Source organism: Hemitrygon akajei, chromosome 3, assembly GCF_048418815.1.
Source record: "Hemitrygon akajei chromosome 3, sHemAka1.3, whole genome shotgun sequence".
NCBI lineage: Eukaryota > Metazoa > Chordata > Chondrichthyes > Myliobatiformes > Dasyatidae > Hemitrygon > Hemitrygon akajei.
The window spans coordinates 185,539,065-185,552,349 of NC_133126.1; the positions used below are offsets into that span (position 1 = coordinate 185,539,065).

Below are 13,285 nucleotides of genomic sequence, written 5' to 3' on the forward strand. Positions count from 1 at the left end.
GAACTGTGTGCAATGCTCCAGATGTGGCCTAACCAGAGTTTTATAATGGGCTTGAATATCTTGTATGACACACTCGTGCAGAACTCGCAGTCTCCGTGGAACCATATTCACTGATGACTCTTAACGTGATGATTATTCCCGACTAATACATGTTCCTCGTTCATTGACAGGAATCACTTGCTGTGTTACAGTGTCAGATGCAGTGCAGTAGCTGCTCGAGATATTGATCCAGAAATTGACACTAATAACAAGGTACTTCTTTGGCTAATAATAATATAGCTGTGATCTTTCATTCTATATGATTGTTTTTGAGTTTCCCCCTTTAACACAATGTTGATTAAATCAATGTTATTGATTGAGGGTAAATTGTTGACTTGGTATACTCTATGAAGTTAATTCCCTCTTATTAGAAACTACCACAGGGTCTTCTGAGATCTGGAGTAGAGAAGGACTTACTTTTAACAGTTTTTTAAAAAAAGATTATTATTTGTCACATTAGCATGAAAGCCTACAGTGGAATGCATTTAATTCTGATTCCCATTCCAATGTGTCGATGCGTGGCCTCCTCTTGAGCCAAGATGAGGCCAACCTTGGTGCAGTAGCAACACCTTGCATTCTGTCTGAGTACCCTCCATCCTGATGGTATGAATAATGATTACTCCTTCGATGAACAAAATTTTCTCTCTCTCCCCCCATCCCCATGCCTGGTCCTCTATTCCCCACTCTGACCTTTCACTTCTTCTCTCTTCTCACCTGCCTCTTACTTCCCTCTGGGTCCCCTCCTCCTTCCCTTTCGCCAATTTCGTCCACTCTTCTCTCCTATCAGTTTCTTTCTTCTCCAGCCTTTGACCTTTCCGACACACCTGGCTTCACCTATCGCCTTCCAGTTAGCCTATTCCCCCTTCTCCCACCTTTTAATGGGCATCTTGCCCTGTCCTTCTCAGACTTGATGAAGTCTGTAAACAGTTAGTAAACATTTCAGGTCTCAGCCTGAAATGTCGACTGTTTACTCCGTCCCATAGATGTTCCCTGACCAACTGAGCACTGTGTGTGTGTTGCAATGAAATCAATTACTGACACAATCCAAGGATGTAGAGAGTGCAGCCCACAAGAGTCACCATATTTCCAGCTCAATATTAGCGTGCCCATAACTTACTAACCCATATGTGTTTGCGATGCGGGGGGAAGTAGAGCACCTGGAGGAAGCCCACAGGACCAGGGAGCAAACGTACAAACTCCTTAAGAGAAAGCAGTGAGATTTCAACCCCGATTTTACAGCTGGTGCTGTAGAGCATTGCTCCTTATGCTACCATGAAATAGGCATCAAGGGTGGTGAGTCTCTGTAATTCTCCATCCTGGGGATTGTGCAGGCTGGATCATTAAGTATATTCACAGCTGATTTTTGGACTACAGGGAATCGAGAGCTGGAAAGTGAAATGACGCTAACAATCGTATTAGCCATGAGTTTGAGTGTGGGCTCTTTGGTTTCCCTGTCCTGTTATGCTCTAGCATGGGAGCATCTGCAATCAGTGTACAACTGCTAGAATTCAGTCCGAATCCTTTATTTCACAGCCTGAAATATAATCCTTTGGACTGAACAGGTGAACCTTCACCCTTCAGAATATCCTCGAAGGTGGTTTTCAGAAGAAGACTTGGAGCAGTGGTGGTGGTTGGCAGAGAATGCTTTACTGTTAAATGTCTCTACTTTGTGTATGGACGCATCATGTAAACGTCATTATTTTTCCTCTTTTTAAATTTAGGCCTGTCCACCATTCTTCCTGCCCGTGTCTGCCCTGCGTATGCAACTCTTTATCGGGTTGAGAGCGGTGTGCCATTCCAGGAACCACCTAATACTGCTGTCCAAAGCAGAAGTCAATGCACAAAGCAGACAGAATGAACCCAGTAAAGGATCGTGAGTAATTTTTCTTTAGCCCGCCATTCCATAGCATTTGCGCATAATGGCTTTCCCTGATGCATCGATCCCAAAAGGCAGCTTGCAAATCAGAAGGAAAATCGAAATGAAGCCCGATAATCAAGTTCATTATTCCAAATTGATCGTTTTACCTCCCTTGTAACAAGGAATATTTAGCCACATTTTATTACAGATGTATCCACATGATTATCTGGCCCAAGTCCCTAGATGCCAAAACCAATGTGCATTAATAGTGTTGAGGATGTCTCTGATCTACATTACTGCAAATGTTTTATGCTGTAGCTAGGGTGCACTACTGTATTTGTCCATGTGAAGCAGAGAGCAAGTTTGTAAGTGTGGCGGGAGCAAAGGATGTTGGGAATGGTGAGGGTGGAGCGCTGCGGGAGGGGTGTGAGACAGGTGGCAGAGAAGGAGCGTTGGGAGTGGGGTGTGGTGCGGGTAGAGAGACACCCAGCCCTGAGACACCAGGTAAGGTTATTTACTTCCAAACAGTTAGTTTATTGATCATTACAGAATGTCTCTCTGGTGCTGCCTGCTCCCTCCCCTCTTCTTACCCCCTTTCTCAACCATGACTACCCACTCGGTCCACAATAGAGACGCATATCAGAATCAGGTTTATCATCACTCACATATGTCATGAAATCTGTTGTTTTTTTGCGGCAGCAGTGCTCTGCGGTACATAAAATTACTACAGCACTGTGCAAAAGTCTTAGGCACCCAAGCTATATATGTGTGCCTAAGACTTTTGCACAGTACTGTACATGTGGGTATCTATGTTGACGCTATTTTAGATTTTCTCAATAACACTGAAAGGCTACCGAGTACTTAAACTGTGCCTAACATTAATTATTTATTGTTAATTAATGTTAATGATTCTTTGAGGCATCATTTGTTTGAAAATGGCAATCTGAACACAGTGCAGTACCACCCAATCGAGGCATGGTGCCTCAGTATTTAATTGACAAGACTAATAATCCAGAGGTCAGGATAAGTCATTTATAGTCAATAACCAAGTTATGCAATAATTTGGAGACCTCAGTTCAAATCCCGCCCTAAGAGCTGTGGAATTTAAATCTAGTTGGTCTAATCATGTAAAAAATGTCAATCAGGTTTACTGATGTCTTCCTGAATAGGAGAACTGCCTTCCTTTCTGAGTCTGTGATCCCAGGACCCCTTTGTAAAAATGGTTTCAGAGATGAGAGTACTATCAGGGCTAAGCAGCTGATCTTGTTTTTGTCTCCTATTTCAAGAGCTGAGAAAAGAAGAAATGAGATATTGTGGCAATGGTTGAGGTACAGCTCTGTGGACTGGCAGCCTCTCACGTGCATTGGGGAACAATCATTGATGGTAACTGCTTGGTCTACAAGCTAGCATCATCAATATAAACCCCTCCCCTACCCCACCCTCATTCCTCCCATGCATGACACACACACAATTCTAAGCATGAGAAGGTCTACAGATGCTGGACATCCAAAGCAACACACACAAAATGCTGGAGCAACTCCGCAGGCCGGGAGGCGTCTATGGAAATGAATACAGAATCAGCGTTTCGAGCCAAGACTCTTCTTCAAGACTGAGAAGGAAGGGGGAAGATGCCAGAACAAAAAGTTAGGGGGAGGGGAAAGAGGCTAGCAGGCAGGTGATAGGTGAAACCAGGTGGGTGGGGAAGGTCAGGGCTGGAGAAGGAGGAATCTGATAGGAGAGGAGAGTGGACCAAGGGAGAAAGGGAAGGGGGAGGAGACCCATGGGGAAGTAATAGGCAGGTGAAAAGAAATGAAAGGTTAGAGTGAGGAATAGATAAAAGGGGGGGTGGGGGTATTTTTTTTGCTGGAAGGAGAATTGATGTAGGATGCCCAAATGGTATGTAAGGTGCTTCTCTGCCCTGAGGGTGGTCTCATTTTAGCACAAGAGGAATCCATGGACTGATGTGTCGGAACAGGAATGAGAAATGGAATTAAAATGTTTAGCCACTGGGAAGTCCGGCTTGTGGCAGATGGTGCGGAGGTGCTCGATGGAGTGGCCCCTGAATCTGTGTCTGGTCTCAATGGTGTAGCGAGGCCACATCAGGAGCACTGGACGTAATAGATGACACCAGGACTTGGGCTCCAGCCTGAAACGTTGATGGTACATTTTTCTGTAGATGCTGCCTGGCCTGCTGAGCTCCTGCAGCATTTTGTGTGTGTCGCAAGGATAGGTGCCTGAGCAAAGCGAGGGGGAGGTAAAGATATGTTTAGTGGTAGGATCCTTTTGGAGGTGGCAGGAGTTGTGGAGGGTAGTGTGTTGAGTGCAGAGACTGGTGGTGTGGAAGGTAAGGACAGCAGGCACTATCAGTATTACGACGGGGAAATGGGTTGAGTGTAGATCTATGGGAAATAGAGGAGTTGCGGGTGAGGGCAGCATCAATAGTAGAGGGAGGCTTCCCCCTCCCTTCCTGCCTCCTGTTCTGCCTTCCACCTTTCCCCTAATGGTTCCCCATTTTCACCTCCTTATCAGAATCCAGCATAGGTAGTCCTTATATGTTCTAGACTACTTCCTTTCAGCAGCTGTCTCCAACCTTAACCCTCCCCTCACCCCACCTTGCTCCATCTGCCTCCATCTATCAGTCACAAGCCTCTGCCTCCCATCTTCACCCCAACCCCTGGAGCAACCTGCCCATCATGTTTCACCCCTCTTCACTCCACCAATTAGCTTGGGTTCCTATCCCACCAGTTCCCCCCCCACACACTTTATTCTAACTGTCTCCCCTCGCCACTGTTGGTCTCAACACGTGAGTTCATTCCAACCCATTCTCACCCACCCCCCACAGAACGACACCGTTTGAGCTGCTGAGGTTTTCCAGCAAACTGTGCTGCTGACGTTGCTACAGCTTCAGCTGGTCCAGTTACAAACCATGGGGCTTGTCTAGTTCAGCTAAGGCACCAAATTAGCAAATAACAGCTGAGCAGATTTTGTCTTTTTCTTTACAGACTCCAAAGGTCCAGGACTCTGAATAATACGCCACCGGTTATTAAAGAATCTGCCTGGAATTTATACTGCTTGCAGGTGATACCAACAGTTCAGCTGTGCAAAGAGATGGTGAGTGGCTATCTTTCCAGCTGGTATTGAGCTATAAGGAAGTCCAGGAGCCTGAGGACCCACACCTCAGGGTTCAGCAACAGCTGCTTCCCCACTGCAACCAGATTCATGAAATTACCTGAAAAATGCTAACCTTATCTCTGTGTCCCTCCCTCTCTCTGTCTCCCACCCTCGCTCCCTCTCTCTGTCTCCCACCCTCGCTCCCTCTCTCTGTCTCCCTCCCTCACTCCCTCTCTCTGTCTCCCGCCCTCGCTCCCTCTCTCTGTCTCCCTCCCTCGCTCCCTCTCTCTGTCTCCCTCGCTCCCTCTCTCTGTCTCCCGCCCTCGCTCCCTCTCTCTGTCTCCCTCCCTCGCTCCCTCTCTCTGTCTCCCTCCCTCGCTCCCTCTCTCTGTCTCCCGCCCTCGCTCCCTCTCTCTGTCTCCCGCCCTCGCTCCCTCTCTCTGTCTCCCGCCCTCGCTCCCTCTCTGTGTCTCCCGCCCTCGCTCCCTCTCTGTGTCTCCCGCCCTCGCTCCCTCTCTGTGTCTCCCGCCCTCGCTCCCTCTCTGTGTCTCCCGCCCTCGCTCCCTCTCTCTGTCTCCCGCCCTCGCTCCCTCTCTCTGTCTCCCGCCCTCGCTCCCTCTCTGTGTCTCCCGCCCTCGCTCCCTCTCTGTGTCTCCCGCCCTCGCTCCCTCTCTGTGTCTCCCGCCCTCGCTCCCTCTCTCTGTCTCCCGCCCTCGCTCCCTCTCTGTGTCTCCCGCCCTCGCTCCCTCTCTGTGTCTCCCGCCCTCGCTCCCTCTCTGTGTCTCCCGCCCTCGCTCCCTCTCTCTGTCTCCCGCCCTCGCTCCCTCTCTCTGTCTCCCGCCCTCGCTCCCCCTCTCTGTCTCCCGCCCTCGCTCCCTCTCTCTGTCTCCCTTGCTCCCTCTCTTCCTCTCCCACCCTCGCTCCCTCTCTCCGTCTCCCACCCTCGCTCCCTCTCTCCGTCTCCCTGTCTCCCTGTCTCCCTCGCTCCGTCTCCCTGTCTCCCTCGCTCCGTCTCCCTGTCTCCCTCGCTCCGTCTCTCTGTCTCCCTCCCTCGCTCCCTCTGTCTCCCTCCCTCACTCCCTCTCTCGCTCCCTCTCTCGCTCCCTCTCTCTCTGTCTCCCTCCCTTGCTCTCTGTCTCCCACCCACTCTCGCTCCCTCTCTCTGTCTCCCACCCTCCCTCGCTCCCTCTCTCTGTCTCCCTCCCTCCCTCGTTCTCTCCCTCTCTCTGGTCTCCCTCCCTCTCCTCTCTGCCTCCCTCCCTCGCTCCCTCTCTCTGCCTCCCTCCCTCCCTCTCTCCTTGTCTCTCTCCATGACCTCAGGGTAGAATGTTTACTTTGTTTATTTGTGCACATGCAACTTGCTGTTTGATTAATGAATTTTATGTTAATTTATGTTTGTCAGGTGCTGTGCTGCGATTGCAAAAAGTAAACGATTGGTGGCATTTATGCCCTCTGTCTGTTTGCCTCTGCCCCTGCTGTAGGTGGAGTACAGCTTGAAGTACAAGACCTGCAGTCCACAGAGTTACGTTCACTTGCTGAGTGAAGCCCACCTCATGCTAAAGACGGCTCTCCTAGATCCCGACCTCGGCCAGTGCGATAGCCCCGAACTGCTGTCCGCTTTCCGAGAGAACTGCATCCAGTTGGGAGACTGTTTTAGTCAGTATGTGCTATCATTTCTTTACTGAATCCTCGTTACCGTAGAATCTTGAAATGCAGGGTTGTCAGGGCCATGTGTCCTCACAACATAAGACTCCATTTGGCCCATCAAATCTTTCCTGGCTCAAAGAGTGAACCCATTCCCCCACTGCTTTCTTGCTCCCACACTCCCGTCAAGTTCTACTACTTGGGGCAATTTAGTACAGCCTTTAAACTGACCCAGCACAGCTCTGGGATGTGGGAAGAAACTGCAGCGCCCAGAGGAAGCCAGCACAGTCACAGAGCATGCATGCAAACTCCACAGAGGCGGCACCAGAGTTCAGTGGTCGAACCCATGTCACTGGAGGTGTGGGGCAGTGTCTCCACTAGCTTCACCAACCTTGCAGTCCGACCACATTAACACGAGATCATCTGACATCTGCAAATGTTTCTACGTCTGTTTTGTAGCGGTCCATACTTGGAGCACTGTGTACAATCCTGGGGCCTAAAAAAATACAACATACTGCTGCTTTGAAGACCACAGGAACTGTACAGTGAGATGAGATTACGTATATCTGACTTGAATCTCCTGATAAACAGGATGACAGAAGCTAACTTCAGTTTCTGTGATTCTATGATTATTCATCAAAAATCTTTAATGAATTTAGTTTCTGTCATTCTGTGTCTCTTATTACATACACCCTAACAGGTGTATGTAATGAGACACAGGATGACAGAAACTAAATTCATTAAAGATTTTTGATGAATATTCATAGTCATAGAAAATTACAGCATAGAAACAGGCCCTTTGGCCCATCTAGTCCAGGCTGAACCATTTAAACTGCCAACTCTCCCTGACCTGCACCGGGACCATAGTCCTCCATATACCTCCCATCCATTTACCTATCCAAACTTCTTTCAAACATTGAAATCGAGCTCCCATGCACCCTTGCGCTGGCAGCTCATTCCACACTCTCACAACTCTCTAAGTGAAGAAATTTCCCCTCATGTTCCCCTTAAACTTTTCACCTTTCACCCTCAACTGTGAACTCTAGTAGTAGTATTTACCCTATCTATACTCCTCATAATTTTGCGTGCCTCAATCAAAACTGCCCTCAGGCTTCTACGCTCCAAGGAATAAAGTCCTAACCTATTCAATCTTTCCTTATGGCCCAGATCCTCCAGACCCGGCAACATCCTTGTGAATGAGGGTAGAGTGATGGGGTGGGTGGTGACCACGACTGGGCAAAACACACGAGCGAAGTTGGAAGCCCTTCATGCATAGGGTAGTGATAGAGTGCGTCTCTGTCAGAGGAAGCTGTATCATCGTGACTTTGTTTAAAAGAAAAGTTGACGGGACTTAACTGGATAATTCCTTCAGTTATTTGATTTAATAGTTCGGTTTTTACTGTTTTGATGCATCTCGCAGATTGGCATTGTACTGATGAAGTGATCCAGCATTTTGTGTGTGTTACCTACCTGTGTTACAACCACTCTTAGTGCCACCTAATTCTTCTGCTTTTAAACATTGACGTATTTACTAAGAATGGATGTTCCATTATTTTTTAGTTAGCCTGCGTTAAGGGCTTGAATGACTGCATGACCAGAATCCATGTTGAAGGCTGTTTTAATTGATGCGTGGACTTGTTTTGGCACTAGGTTTGAGGTGGATGATTTTTACCTCACTCTCCCCTACTATAAGATGTCGGGCAAGTCATTGAGTGAACTAATCAGCAGGATGCTTGTCTGGGAAAATGAACCTCAGAAGTTTGGAAAAGGATTTATGTACTACTTGAAGCACTTAGTCTATGAGGAAATTGAAGAGCCACTCGATGCAGTAAGCAGTTTTAATTTTAGACTTGGATGCAATCTGACTTTATTCAGAATATTCCATTCGGTGCTGCCTAGTGTTGCCTGGCTATTGGTTTGAGTTGATCCACCATCAGTCTGATGTGAGAAGGAAATTGTGCAAATGTTGGTGTTACAGGCAGATATTTAGATGGTCAAACTTAGAAACACATTGTAAAACAATTTTAGCCACCCAGTTGGAGAGTATTTGTATGTCCTCTCTTCACAAACTCCTTCAACTCAACCACCAGCTCTCCTGCTCCATGATAAATCAGTTAATATCAGTAATTCTGGAGGAACTCAGCATGTCAGGTAACATCCACGGAAAAGAATAAACAATTGCCGGTTCGAGTTGAGATAATTTATTGAGGGTTCTGCTGAAAGTTCTCGGTCCAAAGCGTCAACTGTTTGCTTCCCTTCATAGATGCTGTCTGACCTGCTGAGTTCCTCCAGCATCTTGTGTGTATTCATCTGGATTTCCAGCATCTGCAGAATCTCTTGTGTTTATAGTTGACAATATTTCCATTGTTCTGTGTAGAACCTGTTCCAAGTGTTTGTATAAGGAGGAGTTTTAAGACATAATTTCCTTGTCTCAGAGTCCCGGTTACATTTGATGTGACATTTCAGATTTGCTTTTCCTTTAATACTTGGCGTCCACTTTGGATCAGATCTAATCTCTGCTGCCTCTCTTCCTACCTCACCTTGTCCTCTCCCAGCTGTGAGTGATAGAGATTTCACGCCAGACACTTACACTACCTATGATGGAGCTGTATATGGCACTCACCTGGTTATGTCAGAGATGAAAGCAGTACATTTGGAAGGTGCTGTATTACACACAACCTTATTTCCTACTCTTCAGTCCTGTAATACCTCATGATTAGCTCTGAGTCTTGTTCCTTTCATATCTGTTCCCCAACTGAAATATCTAACCTTCGCTCCTAAGTTTACACTCTTACATTCCCATCTGAAGTTTTAGCATTATTTTTCTGCCTTGTTAAACCAAATTTTGTTTTCACACTACTCCTGTCCAGCTGTGCGTCTATTTAAAAATCTTCGTCCTCTTTTTTTTCATCCATATCACCAAGGAGCAGAATTAGGCCATTCAGCTCATCGATACTACTCCACCATTCCATCAAACCCATTCTCCTGCTGCCTTCCTGTAACCTTTGACACCTTTACTAATCAAGAACCTATCAACCTCACTTTAAATGTACCCAATGACCTGGGCTCCACAGCTGTCCGTGGCAATGAATTCCACAGATTCACTAATGATTTGTAACTGCAAAACATAAAAACTAACCAAAAGAAAAACAGGTAGTTTGTATATGTTTAGTTTAGTTTTTACTTTAAGCGAGGCATGCATGTATGATGTAGTAGTGTGATGATGTATGCCATTCACTTACTTTTACATATAACCCTTAATGAATTATTTAAGTGAACAAGGATATGTAAAGTGTTGTGCCACCGTGCCACCCCATCTATCTTCTATGTGGCTTGATGTCCTATTTGTTTATTAGCTTTTTTGTATGTTTAACTATTGTAATGGGGGTTTCTAACTGCCTGTCTCTCGGCCACGTTCAACTTCCTCCTTAAAAATGTTCAATTAACTAGAGTACAAAGATCTCTAGAAAAAAGGAGAATCTCAAATTCAATGTAAATGGGAACTTCCAGTTACTGGCTAAAGTATTTTGGTGAAGTGTTTTCGCTTGTATTTGGGGAAAAAAACAGTAACCTCATTTTTAACTCTTTAGGAGACAGCAAACCAAGTGTTGCAGGTATTCAAGCTGTCAGAACCAACCCAAATTCCACACGCCGTGTGCAGCCCGTGCATGAGAAATGTGTGCCTGAGGACGGCATGGGACCACCTGGAAAGGCTGGCCTCCATTAGCCCGTCGCCCCTGGTGACGCTGACCAGAGCAATGGTGGCGTTAAGAATTGAAGACCAGCAAAAATACCAGATGGCCATGAGGCGATACACAGAGGTAATGTGCAAGGCAAAATGTGCACCGTTCATCCAGAGGGAAAAGCTGGACGTATGAGGGGCATTGGATCGAGTTCAGAAGGATGAGAATGAATCGCACTGAAGCCTATTGGATACTGAATGGCCTTCATAGAGTGGACATAGTGAGGATGTTTCCAATAGAAAAAGAGTCTAGGATCTGAGGGCACAGCCTCAGAATAAAGGGACACCCCCTTAAAATATAAATATGCAAATACTGTCATTGATTTACTTAATTATTTTTTTCCTGTATATTATGTATTGCATTGAACTGCTGCTGCTAAGTTTAAAAAAAATTCACAACACATGCCGGTGATAATAAATCTAATTCTGATTCTGAAAACTGAAATGATGAGGAATTTCTTCAGCCAGATGGTGGTGAATCTGTGGAGTTTGTTGCCACAGAGGGCTGTAAATGCTGACTCATTGGGTGTATTGATAGATTGAATAAGGGGGTTGAGGGTTATGGGGAGAAGCCAAGGGAACAGAGTTGGGAAAAAATCAGAGATGATTGAATGGTGGTGCATTCTTGAGGGGCGAAAGGGCCTTATTCGACTCCCAATATCTTACAGCATTGTGGTCTCAAACTCTTTGTTGTGATGGTGCATTAGTCATTGATTTAATAGAGGAGTAGTACCACCCATCTTGTGAAGATAAAAGATGAGTTTTCTATGTACTTTGAAATGCATCATTTGTGCTAATATCCAACACAGTCCAACGATGTGCTGGGGCAGCCTGCAGGTTTCACCTTGCTTCCGGCAACAAAATAGCATGCCCACAACTTACTGACCTGTACATCTTTGGAATGTGGGAGGAAACCAGAGCAGCCAGAGGAAACCTCCATGGTTATGGGGGGGATCATACAAATTGCTGACCATGGTGGAAATTGAACACTGATTGCTGCCGTTGTAAAGCATTATGCCTACTGCTATGCTTCCGGCCATCTCTCTGCATATGAAACTTCCATAAGTATCAATAAATAGATAATCAGTTTACTATGTCTAGTGGGGAATAAATATTGGTTAGGACATTAAAGATTACTGAACCCATTTTTTACATGTTATCAACTAATCTTTTAGTTACATCCAAGAAGGCCATTTTGATTTCAGCTGAAGGTTCAGTGCCAAACCTGATGATCTGTTTTCCCTTGCTTTGGAAGGAAGTAAACTTTAACATGTTCTGGATATACAGAAGTTGTCTGGGATGGCCATAGATATGCATTATGAACTTACCATTTGTTCAGAAACCTGATGGCACTGCTTCAAACTGGGAAAGGCCAGTAAAATCCAGTGACAACAGGTTGCCTGATGTTTTGATCCTATTAAACACTCGGGAGTTTGAAGAAAAATCAAGGTCGGCCTAGTTGGCTTTCTGCCTTCCTGGATCCCTTTCCTCCTGAGTCAGAAGATCATGGATTCAAGCCGCACTTTGCGTTGGTGCAATACTGTATTGTTGACAGTCCCTCTGACTGGATGTTAACCGAGGCCTAGTCAGTTCAGGAGTTCTCTATCGGAATCAAGGTCAATATTTGCCCCTGCACCACCATTGCCAGAACACATACTGTGACCATTACTTGCAAGGTCAGTGAACGTCAGTTCTATTAATTATCTCCTTGTTCTCAGAGTCAAAGTTGAGTTTATAGTCTACGTGCTACCTGTGTGCATAAGGTGCAGTGAAACTTCTACTTGGAGCAGCATCACAGGGACAGAGCATTAGAGATACAACATTCAGAAGAGAAACAAAAATAATTCTTACAGACGCAACACAATTAAAACAGATTCCATTGTAGTGCAAAGTAGTTGGAGTACTGCTATTTTGAGGTAGTGATTAGGGCTGTACATGTTGTTTCAAGAACCAAGTAGTTGTAGGAAGTAGCTGCTCTGGAACTTGGTGGTGTAGAAGCTCAGAATCAGATTTAATATCACTGGCATATATTGTGAAATTTGTTAGCTTTACAGCAACAGTACAATGAAATACATGATAAGTAAAGATAGCGGAGAAACCTGAGTTACACATCTATTAAATTAATTCAAAATCAGTAGTGCGAAATAACAGAAATTTAAAAAAAAAGTAGTGAGGTACGTTCATGGATTCAATGTCCATTTGGAAATCAGATGGCAGAGGGGAACAAACTGTTCCTGAATCATGAGTGAGTGCCTTCAGGCTTCTGTACCTCTTTCCTGATGGTAGCAGTATGAAGAAGTCATGCCCTGGGTAGTGGGGATCCTTAATGATAGACACCACTCCTTGAAAATTTGAAGATGTCTTGGATACTACGGAGGCTAGTACCTGTAATACAGCTGACTAATTCTACAAGTTTCTGCAACTTATTTTGATCTTGTGCAGTAGAACCTCACCCCCCCCAATACTCCCCCCCCCGAGTGATGCAGTAGAACCTCACCCCCCTAATACTCCCCCCCCCCCCCCCCCCCAGAGTGATGCAGTAGAGTCTCAACCCCACCCCCCACCCCAATACCGGAGAGTGATGCAGCCTGTCAGAATGCTCTCCATGGTACATCTGTAGAAGTTTTTGAGTGTTTTAGTTGACAAACCAAATCTCCTCGAACTCCTGCTGAGGCTTCTGTACCTCCTGTGCAATGTGAACAAAAGGTAGGGTCTTTGACTGAAGTTACCTTCCTGAGGCAGAGGGGCTTGGTTTGTGGTTTTTGTAAATTAGATATTTCGTTGACTGAAAGCACTTTGCAACAAATAAGTTTATGAAAGATACTATATTAATGCGAGTCTTTCAATATAATAAAACAGGAGAGGGAGGGAGAGCAGGGCAGGGGGCAAAA

The 13,285-nt window shown here is 45.8% G+C and overlaps 1 protein-coding gene across 3 annotated transcripts in view; it reads left to right on the forward strand.

Moving 5' to 3' along the window:
- Positions 1-13,285, forward strand: part of hps3 (HPS3 biogenesis of lysosomal organelles complex 2 subunit 1) — a 67,487-nt gene that overhangs the window by 28,593 nt on the left and 25,609 nt on the right. For all 3 annotated transcript variants that reach the window (XM_073041572.1, XM_073041573.1, XM_073041574.1), the window contains 6 exons: positions 171-252; positions 1,761-1,912; positions 4,900-5,008; positions 6,490-6,668; positions 8,303-8,480; positions 10,243-10,473. In XM_073041572.1, the coding sequence (XP_072897673.1) occupies positions 171-252; positions 1,761-1,912; positions 4,900-5,008; positions 6,490-6,668; positions 8,303-8,480; positions 10,243-10,473 (931 nt within the window). The remainder of the gene's footprint in view (positions 1-170; positions 253-1,760; positions 1,913-4,899; positions 5,009-6,489; positions 6,669-8,302; positions 8,481-10,242; positions 10,474-13,285) is intronic.